Genomic DNA, 22,008 nt, shown 5'->3' with positions numbered 1-22,008 from the left:
GAAGAGACTTATATACATGCATAGAGAGGAGGCCTGTGCGCTATTCTGACCGTTCAGATGCCTCATGCAGGAAAGGGGACCGTGCACTCAATAGCGCTATCCTGCCTGCTTCCTCCACCTCGAGCTGTGAGTGAAGCACGTTCAGAAGCGTCACTGGTGCTGATGCTAGATGGAACCTTCGGGTGGCTAATGCCTCCCATTCTGATCCTTCTTTTGCAGTCTTCAATCCATATTACAGCTGTAGGTACACCAGCAGCCGTGCCGCAGTCATCATTAGCAGCCGACCGACTGGCTTACAAAAATAGCCGACCCGTTCTGTCGCTGCTACATCAGCGGGACTTTCGATTGCTAGAAGACGTCCTTCGAAAGGTCATTGAAACCGCCAAACTTCGCGAGCAGATGTGCGAAATGATTCCCGTGAGTCTGTGCGGCAGGTAATGGCCGCTTCTAGACTCAGAAGGGGCTGAGCGCTCGACATGTACCACTTAAGCAGAATAGTAATGCGGCCTTCTGGCAACTGGAGAAGGTGAGCCCACGCTTTCTGCGCGATTAAGCATGCCTAGAGATGTTGCACGTCTCATCACTCGTGGAGCTTTATGTAGTTACACTGACTCCACTCTGCTACGAACATGGCAGGGTACCAAAGGTTTGCCAAAGGTTTACCTTGAGCAGTCCGTTCTCAAACCTCGCAGCACCGATGGCAACAGCATATACGCTCGATCAAAGCGCGCAAGAATTCCCAAAACCGCCATCAATTCCGCTCACGGACGAGTGCTTGTGAGTTCTGCTTCCTTCTCTTGCCAAATTTGCTTGCAGAGCTTTCTTCTGAAGTTTCAATTGTTGTATCGGGACGGAACGCTCAGCGAGGTCTTCAAGAACTCGAAGCAGGCAACTTGACGGACTTGGAGCAGCTTCTCTCGCATAAGAAGATGCGAAATGCTTGTAAATTCTTGGCAAAGTCCCTTGTGGAGCTGGAGCTAGATGATCAATCGCGCAGACAAGCGCAAAAGGATCTGGCCTCTTTGCAAAGCAAGCTAAGGTATCTCTGGGCTCAGGCACATACCAGGATCAGTACAGCCTCGGACTGGGTGCTGTTGCACCGTCAACGCGTTCAGGCAACCTCGCAAGCTCCAGGTGCAGGACTGACAGAGAGTGCGTTGCGGGACCTCGACCGCCGTCTCACCAATTATGTGGTGGACCATGGTGTAGGATTGAGCTCCGATTCATGGCTCGACATCGGTACGCCGACGATGTAATTGTAAGCACAGAGAGCACCAACAGCCCTTCCGCAAGTGACTGGAATCGAACAGCTTCGCAAAGTACTGACGACTTTTCTTCCATTGCTCTTATCTAGTCAAGAGCGTTCACCTAGACTGGCCTATGGTCTGGCTCTTGTTGCGCCACCCGACGCCCCTGACTGCGCAAGATGCCAAGTCAATCTGCGCGTCACAGCACGATCGTGCCATCCCTCCTTCAGTCCGTATCCTTCTGCCACGAACTTACAGTCGAAGGTCACGTACTACGGAGTCCCTTTCGAAATGTCGAAATCTTTTGTTGCGCTTTGGTTGACTGAAAAGCTTTACGAATAAAGCCTAGTGCTGTGCGTCACATAATGAACATGAGATTGATCGATGTTGCGAAGGTGTACAGTCAGATTCGGTTGATTTTAGGGTGGAATTAGATCGACCAAGGATGGGGTTAGATCGATCAGGCCTCTAGGCGAGCTTGCACCGTACTAGATATCGTCACCAGATCACTCCGGACGCTGTCTCTTGGCCTTGGGCTGAGCGGTAGAGGGCCCAGAGTCATCTTAAGCGGGGGAAGGCTCAGCGTCATCTTTAGCAGCAAGATCTTTGACTACGAAATTGGTCAGGTGAGCCTCGGCTTCGTCTAGCTTTTGGTTTGCATGATGGCGGAGAGCCTTTGAGATGGGGATGGGGCCAGACTCAGAATATAGCTTCTTGATCTCGCTATATGCTGCTTGCACTGCCTGCTGAGCTTGAATGTAATCTGAGGCTTTGCTGACCCCATTGATGACCGTGACCTTGAAGTCATCCAGCACCCCTACCATCTTCTGAGTCTCTTCAAGCATCTTGAGCGCTTCCTGATTGGTCTCAGCGTAGTGAAACAGACGTTCTTCGTTGGTCAGACTCTCCCAGCGCTTGCGTGCGTTCTGGTTCAAATACGGCAAACAAGGAAGGTTCAGCTAGATAGCTCTGCAGCATGTGCGCCTGTCCTTGGGCGCTTACCGTCAGCTTGGTTACAGATCCAACAATGTCAGAAGAGGCCGAACGTGATCCTCGAAGGGTAAAGCTGTCTTCAAATTGAAATGTCGGTTTAGGAAGGTAGACCATAGCCTGGAGGTGTCTGGCACGCTGCTCCCTGGTCATGATCGGCTAGTGACGCGAGCGTGAGCGTGGGCACGTGGCCTGGGATATCGCCCTGCTATCCCACTCACTCCAGTGACTGCCCAGAAGCTGCTATTTTTCTGTGCAATTCGCCGAGGGGCTGAGCGCCGTCACGAACAGAGTTCAAGGGGATGGTGACACTTACGGGGAAGACTCTTTCCATCTCCCTGTTGTACAACATATGGTTGTGCGTGCTCGCCATAATCTTCGGTGCGAGTGCGTACATTGCCTGATGGACCACTGAAAGTTCAGTTGGCTGAGTCGAACCAATCCGATAATCTTGCACTCACGCGAGAGACGACGGTACGATTTCGAACGCAGAGATGCGTTGGGCATTGACATCCGCCACGAGCGACGTAGAGAGTACGGTCACGGTCGGAGATGACGCGCGTCGCCAGCGCGTCGCGGGGGTGAACAGATGATCACAGTCGCCGATGGTGCCAGAACACAAGGGCGGTGCCGTAATTGATCAAAACGTTGAGTAAAGGATGACACAGACGACGTCCAGAGGCGAAGTGTGTTGGTGCGATCGGCAGAGAGAACAGGCATGAGACGAGCGTGCACAGGCGAGCCAAAGATCCAACACGATAGTCGCAATTGCGAGAGCGAAGATGATGGTGGCGGAAAGTTGGCAACGAATAGTATTCATGTAAGATGGATGGTCAATCGCGCAGGCGAGATTGAGGAGACAGGTGTTGGGACGTCAGCACGTACTTCCAGCCACACAGATAGCTTCTCGCGGCCCGTTTGTCAACTCACGTCCTTAATGGGTTCCTGTAGTGCATGGGGAGGAAGCCAGGAAGGTAGAAGTAGGACAAAAACAGAGGCGGTCAGCGATTTGCTGACCAAGTCCATGCGTGCACACCATTGCGGCGCGCATTCGTGGATACGGCAGGATGACGCAAAGATGGTCGTGGATATATGCGTCGTGATGCGAGACACTTCGGGATGTGCAACATCTGCACGCAGGCAGATAGAGCACTGATGACGTCCCATGCGCGATACATCCGACGTACGGAGCCTCTCCCGCAAGCGAAGCAAAACGCACCAGCCTTTCATTCCTTTATTCAGGTCTTTGGGGATTTGCAGCGGTTGCAAAAGAGCTGAGCACGTACGACGTCCAGTCCATGCGCGATAAATGACCTACCGACCCTCTCTCGCAAGCGAAGCAGACCGCACCAGCCTTTCGTTGCTTTGATCAGGTCTTTGGGGATTTGCAACGCTTGCGAGCGATCCATCCAGCACCACCACGACCCATCTCGACCCACATTTACAACGCGTACGAGCGATTCATCCAGCACTACCACAACCCATCGCGTCCCACGCGAAGCAGACCGCACCAGCCTTTCGTTCCTTTGATCAGGTCTTGAGGAATTTGCAACGCTTGCGAGCGATCCATCCAGCACAACCACAACCCATCTGCTCCCGAGCGAAGCAAACCGCACCAGCCTTTCGTTCCTTTATTCAGGTCTTTGGGGATTTGCAGCGCTTACGAGCAGTCTACGATCCATGAAACACGAGCCAACACGAGCACAACCTATCTTCGCTCCCGAGCGAAGCAAACCGCACCAGCCTTTCGTTCCTTTAATCAGGTCTTTGGGGATTTGCAACGCTTACGAGCAACCCACGATCCATCCAACACGAACACGACCGAACCGTACGGAAACCTCGAGCACATTTGCACTCACAGACATCTTGATAGGCTTGTCGGGCGTGGGAGCGAGGTTGTTGAGGCTGAATTTGAGGCAACAATGTGGTCGACGAATCCGTGAGAGCGCTGATGTCCTGCACCGGCGCTGAGTGCTTGCGAAGGGAGTGCTGAAGAGCGATGGGCGCGTCAAGCGTTGAGAGATCTCGGAGTCCAAAACACGGAGCGGAGAGGGATGATGGAAGACGTCTCGAGCGAGGTAGTGGGTGGATGGATGGAGCTTCATATTGCGCACGCGTGTTGACCGGCCACGCTTCAAGGCATGCCAGCGTGCGCGCGCGCCTTGCGCACTGCGCACTGGCCACCGCGCAACGGCGCGCCGGTTGCAGAGTTGGCATGCGGCAAGCCGCCGTACCGTCAGGCACGAGTGACACCTGCGTCGTGCCTCTCATTAATGGGCCTCTCTCGTGGACAAGTTCATGCTCAAATGAAGAGCTCATCATGTCCAGTCCGGAAGATTCAACCCAGAGGTTGCTCACACGCAGATGCGGAAAAGTCGTTGCCACAATTAGAGTTGCTGACAAGTCCGAGCACTCAGTCCCCTCGCTGCCTCATGCTCACACGTCAACACGGTCAACGCAGTGTATGACTAAAATTCACGAGCACATGCCATTGATTCTCCTCATATAGCGCTCGGTCTCCTGCTAGCTCGGGGTCCGCTTTCCAGCGTGCCACCGCAGTCTTGCCCCAGAGTATGTAGCCTTCTCTGGGCATAGGGTGTGGGAAAATCTTGTCACGAGCGAACCTAGCCTGTGGTTGTCTCGGATGCCGTGAGAACATTAGTGATAGAGTGTGAGCTCCGCATGTCTCAGTCTCTGATTCGGCCTGCGCTGCATCGAGCCGATGGATGCACGTCGGGGCTGCAGGGAGCGCGAGCGGGAAGGAGCGCTCGCTATGTACGACGGCAGCGTTAGCGGCAGCTGACTGCGCTTCGCGTCTGACAGCGTTGGTGGATGGCAGCGAGGGTCGATGGATGTATAGAGACTTTGACGCAACTGACACAGCCTCATCACCTTCTGCTATTCTCAAATAGATCGTATCTCGTAGATCCTTGATTCAATCGGTCTGAGGAAAGTTTCGGCGGCCAAATGAGAGCGATGAGCGAGAGAGTCTTCGTGCTGTAGGTGCATCCTGCAGGTCGCGTTCGGCGCGTCTGACTACGAGCGAAGGTTCGAAATAGACGGAGGATTTTGTAGTGGTGAGTAGGTCTGAGATGAGGATGCTTCGGGATATCGACGAAGACTTTGAGCCTTCCGAAAGGCTTGACTGACCGCTCTCCTTCCGTTTCACACGTCGAGCTTAAGGTAGTATGCCAGCGGACTACAAGGCCCCTCCCCCTCCTCGCTCAAGCGCCAATTGTCCACGCCAGAGGTAGACGTCTCGCTTTGTTGTCCTGGTGCGCATACATTCCAGAATGCTAATCTTTCTCCTTCAAGGCAAGCTTGACGTTGCCGTACTCTCGAGCGTTACGGTGGGGGCTGTGTCGAGGCCGCGAACGACGTGAAGTCTGCTGACCACTGATGGCTATCAGCGGCTTGCTCAGAGAGAGGTGCAACTCTTGGGTCGTCGATCGATATCCGGACAGGAGTCGCAAGTACGATCTTGAATGGCAATCTGATCTGATCAGATGGGCCCCTCGAATCTTCAGATGAGATAGCACTGAGGCGCCAATGATCGGAGATAGCGAGACCCACTAGGTCAAGAGTTGCAATCCTTTCCTTGAGAGAGCAGTGGTGCGAGTCCGCAGTGGGGAGGCGTCATGCCTGTCAAGTGGAAAAGCGAAGGCAGAATTCGAGCTCTGAAGAGGTGGTCAGAGCCAGTGGACTCCACCTGCAGGATCAAGTCTGATCTTGAGTGCCATTCCGACAAGACCTATTCCGCTTCTCATTCATCAAAGAGGACCAACCAAGTGTCAAATTTGCTCGCTGTGGACATCTTGTGTGATGTGACGCTGGCGACTACCGAGCATTTATCAGCCATGGCCAAGGCGATACGTGACCGAGGCTGGATACTATGCTGGGTAGAATGGCGAGTCGGGACGAGCAATTAGGCAGGCGTTCGCTTTTCTCCAGCTGAGTCTTCTGTACGAGGACTTTGCCCGATGCTTTCCACGCAAAAGAGGTAAGCTCCATCATCTTCCTATATCATCTCCTCATCATTAGTGAGTGAAGTAGTTGAGTCCAATCGGAGGTTGTGAGTGATGAGTTTCAGAACTTCTACGCGATGTTTGAGAACTAGCGTCGTGGCTCGCCCGTGCGTTCGAGCTTTCCTTTGCTTCCAACAGGTACTCTTCTGAGGCAACATAGTCTCATCGGGATCTGAGGCGAGCAGACCCGAGATGCACAACTACGATCACTTCTGGATCCCATGTGCCGGCCGACTTTGATGATGGGCGCACTGATTGAGTTAACGTGCTCTCGTTGTAGATCGGAACGTTGGGCTGTTTGAGTGAGTGCCTGACAAGCTTTATCGTGCGCACATGTATGCGCTGGAGTTGCGACTGCCTTCATAGCGTAGGCTGCACCGAAGTTGCGAGTGAGGAGGTAGTCGCTCCATGAAGCATGACTTCGTGGTCGCTATCATTCTTGATTGTTGGATTTGATTGTATGCACTCGCCTCAAGCCGCAATCACAATGAGGGACTCCACACGCGTACAGGTTGCGGTAGAACATCTGCGATTCCGCGCAGCCCCATGTATAAATCCATGCAGGCTGCTTTATACTTTGCTTCTTGATTCGCGTTTAAAAATTAAGTTTTTGTTCTCTCTGAATCTGAATGCGTATGGCACCTTGCATTCAAATTTGAGTTTAAACCGCTTTTTCTTACGCCGCCTGTCCGAACAAGAGAGAGCGGCTCGACCAGTTTTGAGTGTGGAAGGGTGAGAAAGACGAACCTCTGGCTTAGACCCAAATCCATGGCTTTGACTCGATCACTCCTTGACTTTTGACTGTCGTGAATCATTCAATCACGAATATTGAGTCAGTGCAATCGACCTTTCTTTTCTCGACTCTGGACTGGCTTCATGGTTCCAATTTCAGATCAAAAACTCCATCTGAACGTTCATATTTGGAAAGTGAAGACGGCTGCGAGTCAAGACCTGAATCTTGAATGCTCTCAACAATCAAGAATCACAATCATGAATCGAACATTTCGGATTCAAAGTTCCGTCTTCGACGGACTGAAACGCCTGACCGCGAGCTTGGACTGAGTTGCGAATCTTGAATGTGGATACAGATTCAAATTTGAAAGTTCGACTCAATGTCCTTATATTCAGTCACCAAGCGCAAGCTCGTGCTGACTCTTGATTCTTTGTGGTCGGTCCTATACTTTGACTACCTCACGAGCTCCAACCGCGGAAGAGCCGGCGATGATCCCGTCTTCTTCTTGTCATTTGATTCTCGAAAAATTGGAAGGTCTTCCAATTTGGCTTGACTCAATCTGAGCACTGCAATAGCGTTCATCAGCCGCCATCTTTAAATGAAATGTGAATGTCAAGGAAGTCGTTCATGATTCAAGATCGATGTCGCATTTTTGCGCTGAAACGAACGATTCATGACCTAGATTTGGTCTTCCGCCCATTCGTGATTTTAAATTAGACCTTCATCCCACATTCACCCAGGCTGGCTTGTATTGAGCGCACGGTTCCCTGCGATCTCGAGGTAAATGAATGGTCTAAGAACGCACGCCCCCCTACCTTATGCATGTATCTACAAGTCTCTGCTAAGTCTTTTGCAGCTCCTACAGTCGAGCTTGCACTCGATGCGTATTCAATCTCTTCTCACAACAACCTAGACCTCTCCGAGACGAAAAAATTACGCGAGCACGACTGTGTCATTCCTGTTGCCGTTGTACGCATACAATCACAGTGCTGTCCGTTTGCGCTGAATGACGGGCCCTTCCCGCCGTGGGCGGTCTGTCAAGGTACCCTATGCGAGGACAATATTATTTCTAGTGGGTTCCACGTAACAGCCAGGGATGTCCGAGAGTGCTCATCCAGCGAGGCGCTTGAGGTTGCAAAATGCCTCCAAAGGGTGGGCAGGCATCTAGCTAAGATTTGGAAAGCACGAGGGGCAAGAGGGAGGAGTGAGATTCCGCAGTCATCAAAGAGCGGCGCATGCGCTCACAACTTACCTGCTCTGCGTCCAACTGTAAAGCCAGGAATCCGTCTCGGACGGAACGCCTTGCTCCACCTCAAAACGATCCAAGACTCCCTGTGCGATTTGCAAAGACACTCTCGCATCCTCGAGCGCCTCACTCTGCCCGCGCTGCCGCATGAGAGCAAGATGCTGCTCGCGTAGCCTCAACGATTCCAGTTGACTCAAGGCAAATCGCGCCACTGCAGGCACCCGATCCACGAACCCAGCTTCGAATCTGTCGAGCTTCGAGCGCACGGACGCGCTATCGCTCCGAACGCGCGAGCGGGCGGCTGGATCCGTGATCCGTCGGACTTCGTGGCTGAGCGTGAGCAAAGCAGCGCGGAAATTGCCGTAGTGCTCTACTCGCTCGAGGTCGGAGTAGCTGTCATACTCTTGGCGAGCTCTCTGGAGCGCGAAGGGGTGCGTGAGCTCAAGAAAGGCGTCGATCTAGCCGATAGCAGAGCTTACCATGATGCACAAATGGGCTTCGCTGATAGCCTCTGTCTCGCGCTGGCGGGTAGAGCGACGGCTCGTGCGGCTCGTGTGCTGGGGCGGGTCTCGAGGACGCAGAGCGGTTTGAACTTGCAGGCTGTTGAAGCGTGGTAGCTCCTGTCAAGCGTGGACGGTGGCAAGGAGAATGAGTATTTCTGTCCACCATTGCCCACGCTAATGGGGCTACTTTGAGCGCTGACTGACCGCTTTGAGCTGCCAAAAGGGAGAATCGGTGTCCTTTTGAATTGACATAGAGGCAAAGAGCGCACCGATCAGAACGTTTTGGACCAATTGCGAGAGGATGATTCGTACAAGCTTTGACCTACCGGCAGCAGCTGTTGCAACGTCTCCAGGACAGGGATCGAGAGAGCCACTACGCTCAACAGATCTTCCAGGAATCGATGATCAATCTGTGTATATCGAAGGTTCAGCCTTCTTTGATCAGGACTCATTCGCCTCAGCCGAGCTGAGACTGCTCTATAGACTCTAGACTCACCGCTCTGACTCTGATTCGACCGCTTCCTGAGAGCGCGCCTTCGTAGGCGTCGATTGAGTGAAAGAAGTTACGCTATCGTTTGCACAGAGGGTTATGGAGACCATAGCGGAAGACAATTTGGACGGATGAGTACGACTTCGACTGACCCGGCGTCTAGGAGGCAAGTCTACTCACCTCGAGCTCGCGCTGCTACAGTGCTCGCGGAAGTAGCGTGATTGGAAGCATCCAGGCAAGGAAGAGCGGCAACAGTCAGTGCTTGTACTGGGGCTCACAGCCAGCGAAGGTATGCCTTGTCTAGTAGGTCGATCGTGCCTGAAGGCAGCGAGACTGTTCACCTGCCACGCGTCGCTACAGCGCCCGTCCGACCTTGCAGACTGATCACGCCCTGAACGCTTCCGCTTTGCCGCTTTGTGACGTCTTAAGCAGCTCAGTAATGGCCTGCAGAACTTACGAGAGGCAACGCAGTCCAAAGAGGTGTAGAAGCAGCCCGAGCACTCGCACTAGAGGCGGGGCCTTCGGCAAAGTATTGACTTGTCAGCTGTCCCATGTTGGCTTGGGTCGTTCTGAGCGTTGAGAGTACGTGGGAGTCGAGAAGGTGGGTCGCGCACGCAAGAGCAGTAGAGTACGGCTTTCGCCACGAGCTGCTTTGCGCGCCAGCGCTTGTTAGCGCGCGCGCGCTCACGACTGCTCGATCGCTGAACGCTTCTGCATACGCTGATGTGCGCAACCGAGCGGTCAGCAGCAGTCAAAGTGCGTTTGCGGTCGTCTGGTTTCTGGCGCCGCTCAAGAGCAGGCTTCCTGCCTGGCCGCCAAGCAGAATACACGCCATCAGCCAACTTCGGCATCGCGTTGTTGGATACAGCTCACGACATGACTCCGGCGGTCGATCAATAATGTCAAGCTCTTGCAGCTCTCCTTCGCCAACAAGCTTTCAGCGCTCACGCATGCAATCGTTGACTGACATACTATCTGCGTCTCTGACCACGAAGCATTCAAGACTCATTTCATGAGTCCGAGATCTGTGCAAAGTGGATGCTAGACTCTGGCTATGTTTTGTTTTTACCCTGGAATGGCATCGTGAATGGAACCCTTGGAGGCAACGTTGTACAACGATGACGAGGTATCTGTTGAGCATAAAGAAAAGCCCGGAAGTGCAACTGTAGCACCGGGATCCATGGTCAGAGGCCTTTTGATACTCGAGCACTTGAGACACCAGGACAGTGTGGGTAGCTGGCAAAACCTTCAAATACGCATGTGTGCATATCTCTGCCAGTCTGTTCAACTTGACTTCCCCCTTAGTGAGGACTCTGTTCAACTTGACTTCCCCCTTAGTGAGGACAAAGTGTGGGTCAGTGAGCACTTGAACCGTACGAGCGATGGGGGAAATGCTCAGCGACTGCTGCGACGAGAGATAGCGAAGGACGCTCCTTTCGAAGAATTAGCAGCGCGTTGCGCCAAGACCTGAGTGCCTGTGAATTGAATTGTTTCGCTGTCACTTGCATTCTCGGGCCTGCTCCTGACTGCCCACGATGACTTCGTGGTCTTCTTCACTTCTCTCCACGAGTCGCTGGATCGCCACGCTCTTTTGAAAGTCCATGCCGCTCAGCTAGACTCAAACCGCGGCCTTGAGGCGACTGTATCGATCTAGCTGGGCTCGGTGCATCTGGTCAACCGCGGCAGGTAAGTCGACCGAGAGCTGCTTGAGAGGCTCGTGCACGAGACCTTCCTAGACAGCCACATCCTCCTTGGTCATCTCGCGAGAGGCGTCGCGCAGGTCCTTGCCAGAGAGTAGACAGTACTCAGCGAGGCCAGCGTCATCGCGCATATCTCGAGACTACTCACCTTGATCGCGCGCAGCATTTTTTCGTGCGCCTTCTCTGGCTTTGGCTCCTCGACTGAGCCCGTGCTTCTTGCGTAGGGTAGAGTCGATGGCACAGGCGGGGGGAGGGGGAGAGGAGAGGGGGGGAGGGGGGTAGGGGGATATTTTGAGGCACTGTGACCACGTCAGCGATGGGCTGGCCCGCCTTAGCCTGACAACGCAACGAATTACGGCTCAGTGGTATTCTTAGACGGCATAGCCTGTTCACGGGAGCAACGACTGACCACGACATAGCGCCAGAAGGCGCTCGGCATGTTCTGACCGCAGGCGATGAGGTCAGATTCAATGGCTACCTCAAGCAGAAGACGCAGGAGCTTGGATGCGCAACTTACCTGGTGTGAAGTTCCGTAGAGGGCAGCGCGGCCCGACTGGGTCTGCGGTCAAGGAGATAGAAGTTCAGTGAAAGGTCGACAGTCATGAAGGCTGGAGTGAGCTGAAGCAGTGCGGACCTGGACGGCTGCGCGAGCAGACTCCAGCAGTGCGAAATCGCTCTGCAAGAGAGTCGAGAGAGGGTGTCAGCCGAAGGTACCGACTTTCGAAGATGACAGCAGACAGCTCACCATTTTTCCAGGCTAGGAGGTGGAGCCTGCGTTCTGCTTGCAAGGAGGACCATTATGGCCGTCAGATATGGAAGTCGCAACCATCCGGCATCAAGCTCTGCGCTCACGTATGCAGCGTGATTGTTCTGCGACGAGAGAAGCGTCGCTCGCAGAGCAAAGCGGAAACGACATCTCACATCTTGCAGAGCGCCGTACCAGCTTCGAGAGTGCCAGTAGAAGGAGCTCGCGCTTTTGCTGGCATCTCTCAAGAAGCCCTTAGATCTGTCACCTGAGCTGACTTTCTTGAAGGAAGTCGGATCGAACCACAGAACCAAGGGCTTCTTGAGAGCTGCGAGTCTAAGCAGGAGCTCCTGTGGTGTTGACTGACTCGCCCTCATCTCCGTCAGACGCATTGGCGTACTGCCGATCCTCTGCATCGAGATGAACAGGAGACTGGTCAGTTGATGAAGCCGAATTGACTCAAGGTTCAGCTCACTTGCATGCGCCAAAGAAGGTCCCTCGTCCGCTTAGATTGCTAAAACATGGGGCAGTCAAAGCGCTCAAAACCGACTGTGTCGGTCCGTCTGCCAACAGACTCTTGCTTTGGAAACGAATCCCTTGATGATGGGTTGCGAGTTAAACCTTTGAGCTACGATGGCTACGACGCGGTCCCTCAACCGCTTTGAAGAGGTAGCAAGTCGTGAGTCTCGAGCGGTCAAGCAATGCTGCTTAGGAAAGCGTATGGTGTAGGCTGCTATGTCGAAGCGTGGTAGCGTTGAATATCCATAGGCCGCTAGAGAAGCTTTCAGGATTGCTGAGTGCCCTTTATAGATCTTGCGGTTCGTTGAGGGATAGAAGGCTTGTCTTCGCTAATTCCTCTGAAGGCGGTGGGATAGCTGCGGAGAACTGGCTGGGGGGCATTGGCGCTCAGCAGCTGCTATTCCAAAGGGCATGCAGCTGCTGCGCCTTTTACTGTCAGGATGTGACGTCGTCAGATGTTCCAGCTCCATCAAGTTGCAATTCGAACCTTGAGCGCTCAGCGTGAGGCCTTGCGATTGGTGACTGGATAGCAGATAAGCACAATGGTGAATGAGCGAGCAGCCGGCCGTAGCTGGGCACGCCCGAGCCACATGCATCAGTTGCAGTACGAGTGGTGACTCTTGCAAGAGGTCATACGGATGCATTTGCAGGTGCCGCCCTCGTGAGACGCTTGCTTCGTTGCGTCATCGGTGGCGCGCGCGGACTGCGACCCACGCGTACATGGCTATCTCAAAGATAGCAAGTCTAACGGCTACCCGCCGCAGTGAGAGTACTTCCGGCCCCTCCGTACGTGCCCCTGGTTGGTACAGTCAGAGTGCTTGACCGGGGTAGAAAAGCTAAGCCCTCGAGCGCTTAGCCATAGGTGAGGATGAACCACATATTTCTACTCACGACTATACGTGTACATGCTGGTCATCGTTGCTCGTGTCGGAGACGGCGTGTCCAACAGGCCTGAGGTGTCACGAACAAAGGGGCTGCTTGTGCGCAAGGAGGGCGGAGGGGGCGAAGTTGTAGCCAGGCCTGCTGCATGCGCTGTCTCCATCATTTTGCCCTTCGCATCCTGCGATCTTATCGTTTATGTTCAATGCAGGAGGTGATGATAGTGGTAGCGACTGAAGAGTCAATGTCTGGGAGCGGATGCTGTGAACTAGCGTGCCACGATCTACGCGTACCGCCGCCGATTCGATGTGCGCGCAGCAGGCACACTACTCAAAGTTCAAGACTGCCCGCGCACAGAGCAAAGCCAGGCATCACGTGAGTGATTCGTGATTTGACTCTCCTCACGACTTTTTTTGACTTTCGACTTGCTGTGACGAGGGAGCCATGCGTTCTCACCTCAAGCAAGACAAAGCCTGCCCCCATCCCCGGCCCGCCACTTGCACGCCGTCACGACTCCTTGGCCGTGCTCCCATACATACACATCACGAAATCTCCAGAAAGTCATCCTTGAGGCTGATTTGCGACAAAGCCACACCGATCGGAGAGTGTACTCTGCGTGGGCAAAGGACTTCTCACGACGTGACTGCTTTCGAAGCCACCCGCAGTCCCGCAGAACCCATGCAACGTCGCTCGCGGGGACCTGTCATGGGCTTCACGCAGAACGCGCACGCAGCTCTGGAACTCATTCTGGTGCCCCGCGACTCTTGACTCACACTTTCCATCAATCACGAATAGAGCACCGGCGCTCTGAGCGAAGTACAAGCGGGTGTAATTAAAGCGCCCTTCAACCTCGTCGGCTAGCGACTTTGGCTCGGCGTCAAGCCCCGGGGGGCGACGCTGCGCATCGGCGCTCGGACAGTCCACCCTTGCTGCTCTGGGGTCTCGAGGCAGCTCAGATCGGTGCAAAGGAATGCGCCACCGATTCGGTCCTGAACCAACTCCTTCGCCTCCTTTCCGATTCGTGCGAGCTCAGCGAGAACGAGCACAGACTCATGTGCCCCCTCGACGCACTCCGTCTCAACTCAACCACGAGTCATGCAGCCACACCGAGACCACTGCCGGCGATGTACTTTGATAGGTGAACCTGTAAGATGATGGGATTATGGCGACGGCTTGGAGCGAAGCGCACGCGAGGATAAGTGGCGAAGTCTATCTCCGTGGCGTTGTTTCTGGCCTCCTCAGCCTCGAGACATCCCTTCTCCAGGTCCAGCTCGAAGTCAGAAAGAACGCATCGTTTCGGCTTGGGGCGAAAGCTGACGAGGAGACCGTTGGAAGCCTTCATCCAAACGGAAGCACAACGTGGCAAGGCTTTGATCTCGCGCTGGGCGAGTAGAATGATTGGATGCTGCGATGGTTGGAGGCAAAATTCGACGTGTGGAGTTCAGCCAGCGGTCGAGTACGATCAGCTTGTGTACGCGAAGGCACTCACATTGGCGCGCTGCCATGCAGGCAGAAAGAAGGGCATGTTGGTGTGTGGCCTAGGGCCCGCGACCAGTTGCCGTCACGAAGTGCGCATATCAAGACTGGGCGATGTCGCCGAATTGACTGATGAGCGAACGGATGGATGTGGCGGAGATCAGCGACACAGTCGAGCAGCGCCATCCAACACTGGCCACCACCTCTGCTCGAAACACGGGACAAGGCCGCTGGAACTACTCACCCAGTTGGGTTCGGGTCTCAATGGCGAAGGAGTCACAGATGCTCTTTCGAACAAGAAGACTACATAACAATGAATGGGGTGGTCAGCTTATGCTGACCGAGCTAATGAATGCAAGAAAGTGGCATGCAAGCGAGTGGCAAAGTCGGTGAAGGCGCTTCCACCTCTATTTGAGTGAGATGGCGACTGTACTGCAACGTGTAGCCTTCCGAAAAGCGACCAGTCGATGCAAAAGCAGAATCTTTGTTTCGGAAGTACTCGATTCACACACATACGTATGAGTGGAACTTGCCCTGGTCTTCGCACTGTCGTGCGCGACATCAAGGCTGCCCGATTCTGCAACGCCTAGACATCTTCCACTACCCGAGCGACTCTATGCCTTGTGGCACGTCTTTCTCGAGGCGTATAGCCCTGGCCCAAGGACCAGTCCTGCGACTTCCACGACTCGCGACCCGCTCTAAACCCCCGTGATTACTCACCAATACTTGAGTTGTCGTGAGTGGAACCTGTGTGGAAGAAGACGAAGGAAAGGAATGGGCGGATGATTGATCAGTGTAAGACATGGCACTCGAGTGTCGAAGGCGAGGCGAGGAACACTTACGAGTTGGGAGGGATGATGAGGATGAGGAAAAAAGTTGGAAAGAGGGAGAGGCGAAAAAAGGCCCTATTTATAGGCGAGAGCGCCCTCCTAATCGCACGCCAAACATGCTTGGGTGTGCGCGTACAGTCTCAAGTGTAGCAGCTGACCAGTGTTCTGGCGACTGGCGCGCAGACCGGTGTGCCCAGCGCGCTGCCATCCCCCGTTTCCTGAATGCATCCCCCGTTTCCTGGATGCACGCCGGACGGCATTTTGTGTTTAGTAGTCTTTTATTGGGACACGCTCCACGCGAATGTGTCGCTCTTTCGCGCGATGCCTCCGCTCCTCCATCAGCGTCCGGACGCGAATACAAGTTGAGTATCTCTTTATGTGGTCCGCATGCCAGACGCGTTGGACCTGTGGCCCACGTCACCGGTGGATCCAGCACGACGCGCGCATGCATTGTCCGAGCAGACGATGTGCCTGGCAAAACCCACGTAGAGCAGAGCAAGTCTTGCGATTGTGGCCCAACAGCACCGAGCGCGACGCAAGGCATCCAAAATAGTTGAAGAGGACGTCCATTGGTGTTGTTGGGCCACAGAGATGCATTTGGCGAAGTGACAACGCACTTTGGTGTCCTCAGGCCACAAACGACGAACGCTGCTGGGCCATGCGAGTTTGCATGGATGTGGAATTTGCAAGCATTCGTGTCCAACAGCGCTGACAGATCGTTGAGGTCGTGACGGCGATGGCGTGATCGGAGAGCCTTTGCTTTCCTGGCGGATGAGTAGGAATGCTTCATCGGCTGGTGAGCATGCCAGTGCCAGTGCCAGTGCCAGTGCCAGCGCGGCAGTCGAACAGAACAGTCCCATCCGTTCAAGCAGGGCCTGCGAATCGCGAATGTCGAGCACGCTCTGCAGCGTCTCCGGACTCGACGACAGCGATCTGTGGATGACTCCTCTAGGCCAAATCCCGCACCCGAATCAACGATCCCTGTGACTGCGCCAAACGAGCGGATGCAAATGAGTGTGGCGGTGCTCCCATCCTATCAGGATTGATCAAGCTTAGCATCTTCGAGGATATTCTCACGACGGACAGAGGCTGGCGACGCGCAGGCGTAGGAGGACGAGCGCGTGCCACGGATGCCTCACGTGCTTGCATGAATGCCGGCAATCTTGATTCAGATTTCCCAATTTTGAATTATTGAATGCTGCTCTTGCGACGCTGCCGGACTGCGTGTGGAGGAGCGTTGAGGCGGTGACGACGCCGAGTCCGCCCGATAGCCGTGAGCCAGTGCAGATGCTGCGTCACGTGCTGATCCGACGCGGAGGACATCGAAAGCTTGAGGTGCGGCAAGCTTGCGGTTCCGAGCGGTGGCCGTTGAGGTCCACGATGCATGACCTGGCGAACCACTAATGCGGCACTAAGGTGTAAAATGGGATTGATTATTGACATTGGGCAAAGTGTTGTCGTTAACAGACTCCGCGTTCTTCCGTAGTGTGGTGCGCGCGATTGAGCACGCTAGACGATTGACTGTGTCTGAGCAGATCGATCGAACGTTGCACATGTGACGAATTATTGAACGTTATTTTGGTGTTGTTAATGTAGCCAGGGCCGTGCTGTGAGAGACGATGCGGATGAAATTGTGGAGGCGAGCAGCGCACAGAATACTGATCTTAGTCCGCTCTTGGTCATCGACATTCTCGTAAAAGAACCACGTTGACCAGATGTCGGCACCTGCTAGTCTTGGACACGTTGCAGGCGTGACTCAGTCTTTAGCTAATCCCAATCATCGTCGTTAGCCCGGCTGCTATTTGTTGAGCCGAATCCCAGGACAGGCTGACTTGCTTGTTGCTTAGCTCTCGGCGTCAAAATACCTATGATGCGAAGGTTGCGAAGGTCAATTAGGCGACGAAGACAAGTCACGTGACTCCGTACCAAGAGATGCCGCAAACGCGCGCGCTCAGCTTCGACGCCTAGCGTGCAGCCCTTCACTTACCGGCTCGCCCGAGTCTCCATTCCAAGACGCCAGTACCGAATTCGTCTTTATTGCCGAGGTCTTCGAAGCCCACGATCTGATCGAGGACTTTGCCGCCTGATCCAAACAGAACAATGCATGGAAGCGTCTGAATGCTGAGCTTGTGTACCAAGAAAGGCGAGTTGAAGACGCTGATTTTGAGGAAGAGGGTGCGTGGATGCAGAGGCGCGAGGAACTGTGGTGCCGAAAAGTGCCGCGTGCTGCAATGTCAGCCAGCGCCAGCGGTGGATGGAAGCGCGAGGTAATCTGCGAATGCTGATGGCAACTCACGTCAAGGTGCCTGTCGACAATACCGCAGCGTTTGAAGTCGGCCTTGTAGAAGTGAACGACGACGCCGTCGTTTTCGGCCAGTTGGCGCATGAGGTCTTTCTCTGAGCTAGGCTCGGTGAACTTGCCGTGCGCATCCGATGACTGAGCAAAAAGGGCTTTCTGAGCAGCTCTGTGGATGCAAAGGAAAGGCTGATCAGGACTGGCATGCGAATGATGATTCGACGAGGACAAGGTGGGAGCCAGCCGGGTGATTCATGGAAACACAGCAGCGACCGATTGGGATCGCAGGCAGCTGCACTCTGAGGCCGGCGTCATAGACGTGGCTATGAGGGACGTCGACGCGTTAGGAAATTGGATCATCAAAAAACTCACTCTTCTCTCATCTGTCGCATCCGCTTCTCTTTCCATTCTCCGCTCAATGAGTCAGCCTCCTGCTCGAGCTGTTCGAAGATGTCGTCGTCGTCCTCTTCTTCATCTTCATCGGGGTCGTCTTCTCGTCGAGCACCCACCCTGCTTCTGTGTCCTCTGCCAGCGCCATCGGCATGGATGGAGGGTACGACCTGAGCGTGGTCATCTGAGTTGCTTGAGAAGGAGGGGTGGTACGTTGGTCCACTAGGTCCTGCTTCGTTAGCGCTGGACCCGGGCGCGGGAGGGATTGGAGCAGGGAGACTGGAGGGATCGGGCAGTGGCGTTGACATGGTAGAGGGTGAAGCCAGAAAGGGTGTCGTGAGTGCTGAGTAGGATCAAGTCTTAATGATGATGCAGCTGCTGCCCCTCGTAGGGCGTCTGCGTTCTCTTCTCAGGATGCAGCACACGGGCTATGCTGTCGAGGGAGGTAGTGCCGAGTATTTGCAGCAGGAATTGCGGCGACCAGTGCCTCACCTTGCTAGCTGTCAATTTTGCAGGACCGGCGATGTTGATGGCGAAGGGCGACAAAGAGAGGTTTGGAAAGTTGTGGCCTCAGAGTCAAAAGTATATGGATGCTGCGAATGCGCAGAGGCCGCGAAGCGCAAAACGCAGCATTCCCTCAAAAACTATGTTCTGCGAAAGCGGGAGGAGTCCCCGCTAAAATCTTGAAATGCCTCCGCGCACCGCGCGCAGGAAGCAAATTTTTAATCGTGAATTTTATAATCGTGAATAATCACGAATCAATTAAGAATGTGTAGCGCCCGCCATGGACGCGGCGCGTCCTCCACAGGCTCAGCGCACGGACACCAGACGCGTCGCGAACGATTCAGGGCGCGAGCATTGAACTTTCCACGTGACGTTCACCTTCCTTGATCCCATCCTATTTTTTGATTTGACTTAGGTTGCTCGAAGCTCAAAATCGGTCAACATCAGGAATCACGAATGGACATGCTTCTTCGCTCGCGACGACGTGAAGCCAAGCGCATGGGGATCACTTGACAGCCTTTCAACATACTCACGACTGCGAGCGACGCATGCCATTGGGAGTCGTCCAAGAATAGACCGACTGACTGTACTACTATCCTCTCGTTACCGAGCTTTACCTCGGTCATCTTAAGAGCTTAGAAGCGGCAGCCAGCTGTCCGACTCTTCCGTGGACCCACGCCCTCGGCGCTAACGCATTCATTTAGCCTTTGTGGCATCGCTCGTGAGAGTTGCTCTTCGCGTAGCCGAGGTCTCGAGAGTCCCTAGGACAGATGGCAGATCCTGACAGCCCTGCATCACCTCAGCTATCGTCATCGGCATCCCGCAATGTAAGCCCCTTCCATTCGCTGGCCCTCGGAACACGTCTAGTGCACCGGTCGACCAGCCAGCGCTGCACACTCCGATACGTTGGTACTATACCGCCTACTTTGGGACAATGGTGGGGTGTAGAATGGGACGATCCATTGCGTGGGAAGCACAGCGGCACGTATGTTGACCCAGCATCAGGCGAAGCCAAGCAATACTTCACGTGTCGCCTGGAAGGAGCAGGAACCTTCGTCAGACCCGACGAGCCTGGCAAGCCTCCAAAGTTTGCCAGAGGCGTCAGCTTTCTCAAAGCCTTGCGGGCCAAGTATGCGCCTGATCTTCGGCCCACGCAAATTCAAGAGCAGGACAAAGTGCAATACACGCGCAAAAATTTGGCCGATATCGAGATCGAAACGCCCAATATGGATGGTGTTATCAGACGAGTGGGAAGATTAGACAAGCTCAGGGAGGTGGGTCTGGGAGGATGGAAAGGTGGCAACGCTGTGACGCAAGACTCCGATAAGGAAGATGCTCTTGATGTAGGCTGCGCTTTCGACGAGTCGTCTGGCGAGACGGTCGGTGACATCGCTCGCATTTGCCCGAGTGAGTAGCGCTGCATTGCAGGCTCTACAGAGGCCTCAGGCTATACATGTGTCGTCTGCCTAACGCTTAGTATCGCGCATGTACCCGATACCAGACATTCGATTGCTCGACTTATCGAGATCGTTGCTACCAAGATGGGAGGACGTAGCATTCATCTGCAGAGAGTTGCGGCAGCTCAATACCCTCATATTACAGTGAGCGGCTTGCCACCTACCAGAGCTATCTCGTGAATCTCACTCTGCCACTCATTCTCGCACGATTCCCATCATTGCAGCTTCAATCGCTTTGAGCCTTACTGCTCGGAGGACGCGCGCGTCTTGCAGGGAGCCTTCGACAAGGTCACTGATCTTCGCTTGGATGGCACATTGATTGGATGGTCAGAGGTGAGCCTTAGTCGCTCGCCTACGGATATGGCGAGGCTCGCTGAAGCAAGCATCGTCCCTTGCTAGATCCTTTTTCTATCCAAGTACTTTCCATCCCTGGAGACTTTGCAGATTGGTAGTAATGCATTGGATCGCTTGTCACCACCTGGTGATGTTCAAAATCTGCTCGATCCACCTCACCAAGCTTTCGCGCACCTCCGTCAGCTCAATCTGTCCAACAACAACCTCGGCTGTTGGTCAGACATCTATCAGGCGCTCATGGATTTGCCTATGTTGGAACGCTTGTACCTGAGCGACAACCGCATCGGCCGAATCGCGGTACCGCCCAATCTTTGCGCTGGCTTCCCAGCTCTGCAGCACATTACTCTAAACGACAATCCGGTCAATGAATGGAGCGATCTAGAAGCGCTTGATGACTGCGTCAGGTGGGCGCCTCAACACGAAGATGCTGCTGCCAAGGTTGACCAGACCTTGCGCGGGCTACGTAGCTTGACTTTTGCAATCGGAGCCGGATCTGTGGAGCACGAAACTTCAAGTCCAAACGAGCCGCGAGGCACACGCAATGACAAGGATAAGGTCTTAGCGCAATCATCCCTCGAACGACTGAAAGGTACGTCGTTGCGCTTGCGGTATCTTCCCCTTCGCGAGCATCACGTCAATAGCACACGCGCTGCGCAGGGTCGCTGACTGTGTCGCATCGTGTTCCGTTTCGTTAGATCTCCAACCAGGTGACATCCGCCCAAGCATCATCGCTCGGCTTCCACGCCTAGAGATGCTGAACGGTTCTCCAATATCTTCTAGCGAACGCAAAGATGCCGAGCGGTGGTACATCGGGCATGTCCAACGACAGCTTCCCGAGGCGGACGACGAGCAGAGAACGCAATACTGGAGACGGTACGCGCGGTTGGTGCAAGGCGAGTATCCTTGTCGTGCCAAGTGCTCCGTAGAGTGACCACATGCTCATCGCTCCAAATCCTTCTTTCCTGCTTGTGCAGAGCACGGAGCCCCTTCTTCGCTACCAAACGCCGTGAAGACAACCAGTACTCTAGGCAGCAAGCTTTTGGGTGAGTGGTACCCGTCAACGTACCTCGATGAACCGTACAGCGCCAGAGCGAGAGGCACTAAGGCTCACCTGCTTCATCACACAGAGCTTCGCATACAGGCGTCATCATCGGTGCCAATCGCTCATACTCCGCATACGACACCAACGAGTATTCGACATTCAGCCATGCGAGTGCTACGGAGCACACCGATCAGGCAATTGCGCAGCAAGTTGGCCAAGCAGCTCAAGATTTCAGGCGGCGCCGCGGCTATAGGGTCTGTCTGGGCAATGCTCGCAGAGGCGGCGCATCCAGATGAAGCTGCTGCTGAGGCGGGCAACGGAAGAGGAGACGAGCAGGAGAGGATCGTCTTTGAATTGGACGACGACGCTAGGCAGCTCAGCTGGTATCAGCTGTCGAGCGGAGACTCGATCATTGTGGTCATCGACAGCCCTTGAGCGAGACAAGACAGAAACGCCTGTTCACTTTTGTAACATACTCATATACCACTGTGCGATCGCAATGTCACGGGTTGTACTAGCACTGAGCTCCACAGATCCCGATTCGCTCGTAGCACGCGTCGAGAGAATGCTATTGGCTGCATG

At 54.3% G+C, this 22,008-nt stretch overlaps 7 protein-coding genes across 7 annotated transcripts; 2 read left to right on the top strand and 5 right to left on the bottom strand.

Moving 5' to 3' along the window:
• Positions 1-57: 57 nt before the first annotated feature.
• Positions 58-1,256, top strand: IE81DRAFT_347595 (hypothetical protein; the record flags this gene model as incomplete). Its single annotated transcript, XM_025516168.1, has 5 exons — positions 58-126; positions 220-417; positions 494-526; positions 637-777; positions 864-1,256. The coding sequence occupies 5 exons, from the start codon at positions 58-60 to the stop codon at positions 1,254-1,256; spliced, it is 834 nt and encodes a 277-aa protein (XP_025369504.1).
• Positions 1,257-1,810: 554 nt separating this feature from the next.
• IE81DRAFT_347594 (hypothetical protein) lies at positions 1,811-2,610 on the bottom strand (the record flags this gene model as incomplete). The annotated part of the gene is made up of 4 exons (XM_025516167.1): positions 1,811-2,173; positions 2,250-2,396; positions 2,459-2,488; positions 2,554-2,610. The coding sequence occupies 4 exons, from the start codon at positions 2,608-2,610 to the stop codon at positions 1,811-1,813; spliced, it is 597 nt and encodes a 198-aa protein (XP_025369503.1).
• Positions 2,611-7,968: 5,358 nt separating this feature from the next.
• IE81DRAFT_341521 (hypothetical protein) lies at positions 7,969-9,806 on the bottom strand. Its single transcript, XM_025515657.1, has 8 exons — positions 9,692-9,806; positions 9,415-9,429; positions 9,241-9,312; positions 9,071-9,154; positions 8,949-8,981; positions 8,721-8,861; positions 8,248-8,657; positions 7,969-8,163 (listed from the first exon to the last, which is right to left on the bottom strand). The coding sequence occupies exons 1-8, from the start codon at positions 9,785-9,787 to the stop codon at positions 8,160-8,162; spliced, it is 855 nt and encodes a 284-aa protein (XP_025369502.1). The 5' UTR covers positions 9,788-9,806; the 3' UTR covers positions 7,969-8,159.
• Positions 9,807-10,806: 1,000 nt separating this feature from the next.
• IE81DRAFT_139273 (hypothetical protein) lies at positions 10,807-12,221 on the bottom strand. Its single transcript, XM_025510337.1, has 8 exons — positions 12,155-12,221; positions 11,787-12,089; positions 11,680-11,712; positions 11,569-11,610; positions 11,448-11,493; positions 11,344-11,376; positions 11,083-11,270; positions 10,807-11,017 (listed from the first exon to the last, which is right to left on the bottom strand). The coding sequence occupies exons 2-8, from the start codon at positions 11,848-11,850 to the stop codon at positions 10,908-10,910; spliced, it is 516 nt and encodes a 171-aa protein (XP_025369501.1). The 5' UTR covers positions 11,851-12,089; positions 12,155-12,221; the 3' UTR covers positions 10,807-10,907.
• A 3,048-nt stretch (positions 12,222-15,269) lies between these two features.
• On the bottom strand, positions 15,270-16,372 carry IE81DRAFT_139136 (hypothetical protein). The gene is made up of 2 exons (XM_025510336.1): positions 15,396-16,372; positions 15,270-15,300 (listed from the first exon to the last, which is right to left on the bottom strand). The coding sequence occupies exon 1, from the start codon at positions 16,171-16,173 to the stop codon at positions 15,463-15,465; it is 711 nt and encodes a 236-aa protein (XP_025369500.1). The 5' UTR covers positions 16,174-16,372; the 3' UTR covers positions 15,270-15,300; positions 15,396-15,462.
• A 616-nt stretch (positions 16,373-16,988) lies between these two features.
• Positions 16,989-18,511, bottom strand: IE81DRAFT_139127 (thioredoxin-like protein). The gene is made up of 4 exons (XM_025510335.1): positions 18,052-18,511; positions 17,680-17,848; positions 17,371-17,584; positions 16,989-17,248 (listed from the first exon to the last, which is right to left on the bottom strand). Exons 1-4 carry the CDS (start codon positions 18,375-18,377, stop codon positions 17,151-17,153), a joined length of 807 nt encoding a protein of 268 aa, XP_025369499.1. The 5' UTR covers positions 18,378-18,511; the 3' UTR covers positions 16,989-17,150.
• Positions 18,512-18,951: 440 nt separating this feature from the next.
• Positions 18,952-21,934, top strand: IE81DRAFT_323664 (RNI-like protein). Its single transcript, XM_025514017.1, has 7 exons — positions 18,952-19,980; positions 20,075-20,174; positions 20,255-20,363; positions 20,430-20,973; positions 21,080-21,277; positions 21,359-21,427; positions 21,512-21,934. Exons 1-7 carry the CDS (start codon positions 19,344-19,346, stop codon positions 21,859-21,861), a joined length of 2,007 nt encoding a protein of 668 aa, XP_025369498.1. The 5' UTR covers positions 18,952-19,343; the 3' UTR covers positions 21,862-21,934.
• The last annotated feature ends 74 nt before the right edge of the window (positions 21,935-22,008 follow it).

This window comes from Ceraceosorus guamensis (genome assembly GCF_003144195.1).
Source record: "Ceraceosorus guamensis strain MCA 4658 unplaced genomic scaffold IE81scaffold_31, whole genome shotgun sequence".
Classification (NCBI taxonomy): Eukaryota; Fungi; Basidiomycota; class Exobasidiomycetes; order Ceraceosorales; family Ceraceosoraceae; genus Ceraceosorus; species Ceraceosorus guamensis.
The sequence above is the reverse complement of the archived record's forward strand: the minus strand, read 5'-3'. Positions and strand labels throughout refer to the sequence as shown.

Coding starts and splice junctions, on each gene's coding strand:
- IE81DRAFT_341521 (XM_025515657.1), bottom strand. CDS start 9,787: ATGGGACAGCTGACAAGTCAATACTTTGCCGAAGGCCCCGCCTCTAGT. Junction 8,982..9,070: donor CGTTGCAACAGCTGCTGCCG/GTAGGTCAAAGC, acceptor TCAATTCAAAAG/GACACCGATTCTCCCTTTTG. Junction 8,862..8,948: donor CCTTTTGGCAGCTCAAAGCG/GTCAGTCAGCGC, acceptor CACGCTTGACAG/GAGCTACCACGCTTCAACAG.
- IE81DRAFT_139273 (XM_025510337.1), bottom strand. CDS start 11,850: ATGTCGTTTCCGCTTTGCTCTGCGAGCGACGCTTCTCTCGTCGCAGAA. Junction 11,494..11,568: donor CTGCTCGCGCAGCCGTCCAG/GTCCGCACTGCT, acceptor CCTTGACCGCAG/ACCCAGTCGGGCCGCGCTGC. Junction 11,271..11,343: donor CCTTCTGGCGCTATGTCGTG/GTCAGTCGTTGC, acceptor TTGCGTTGTCAG/GCTAAGGCGGGCCAGCCCAT.
- IE81DRAFT_139136 (XM_025510336.1), bottom strand. CDS start 16,173: ATGAAGCATTCCTACTCATCCGCCAGGAAAGCAAAGGCTCTCCGATCA.
- IE81DRAFT_139127 (XM_025510335.1), bottom strand. CDS start 18,377: ATGTCAACGCCACTGCCCGATCCCTCCAGTCTCCCTGCTCCAATCCCT. Junction 17,585..17,679: donor TTGTCGACAGGCACCTTGAC/GTGAGTTGCCAT, acceptor TCGGCACCACAG/TTCCTCGCGCCTCTGCATCC. Junction 17,249..17,370: donor ATGGAGACTCGGGCGAGCCG/GTAAGTGAAGGG, acceptor TTCGCATCATAG/GTATTTTGACGCCGAGAGCT.
- IE81DRAFT_323664 (XM_025514017.1), top strand. CDS start 19,344: ATGGCAGATCCTGACAGCCCTGCATCACCTCAGCTATCGTCATCGGCA. Junction 20,175..20,254: donor CTCAATACCCTCATATTACA/GTGAGCGGCTTG, acceptor CCATCATTGCAG/CTTCAATCGCTTTGAGCCTT. Junction 20,974..21,079: donor ATCCCTCGAACGACTGAAAG/GTACGTCGTTGC, acceptor CCGTTTCGTTAG/ATCTCCAACCAGGTGACATC.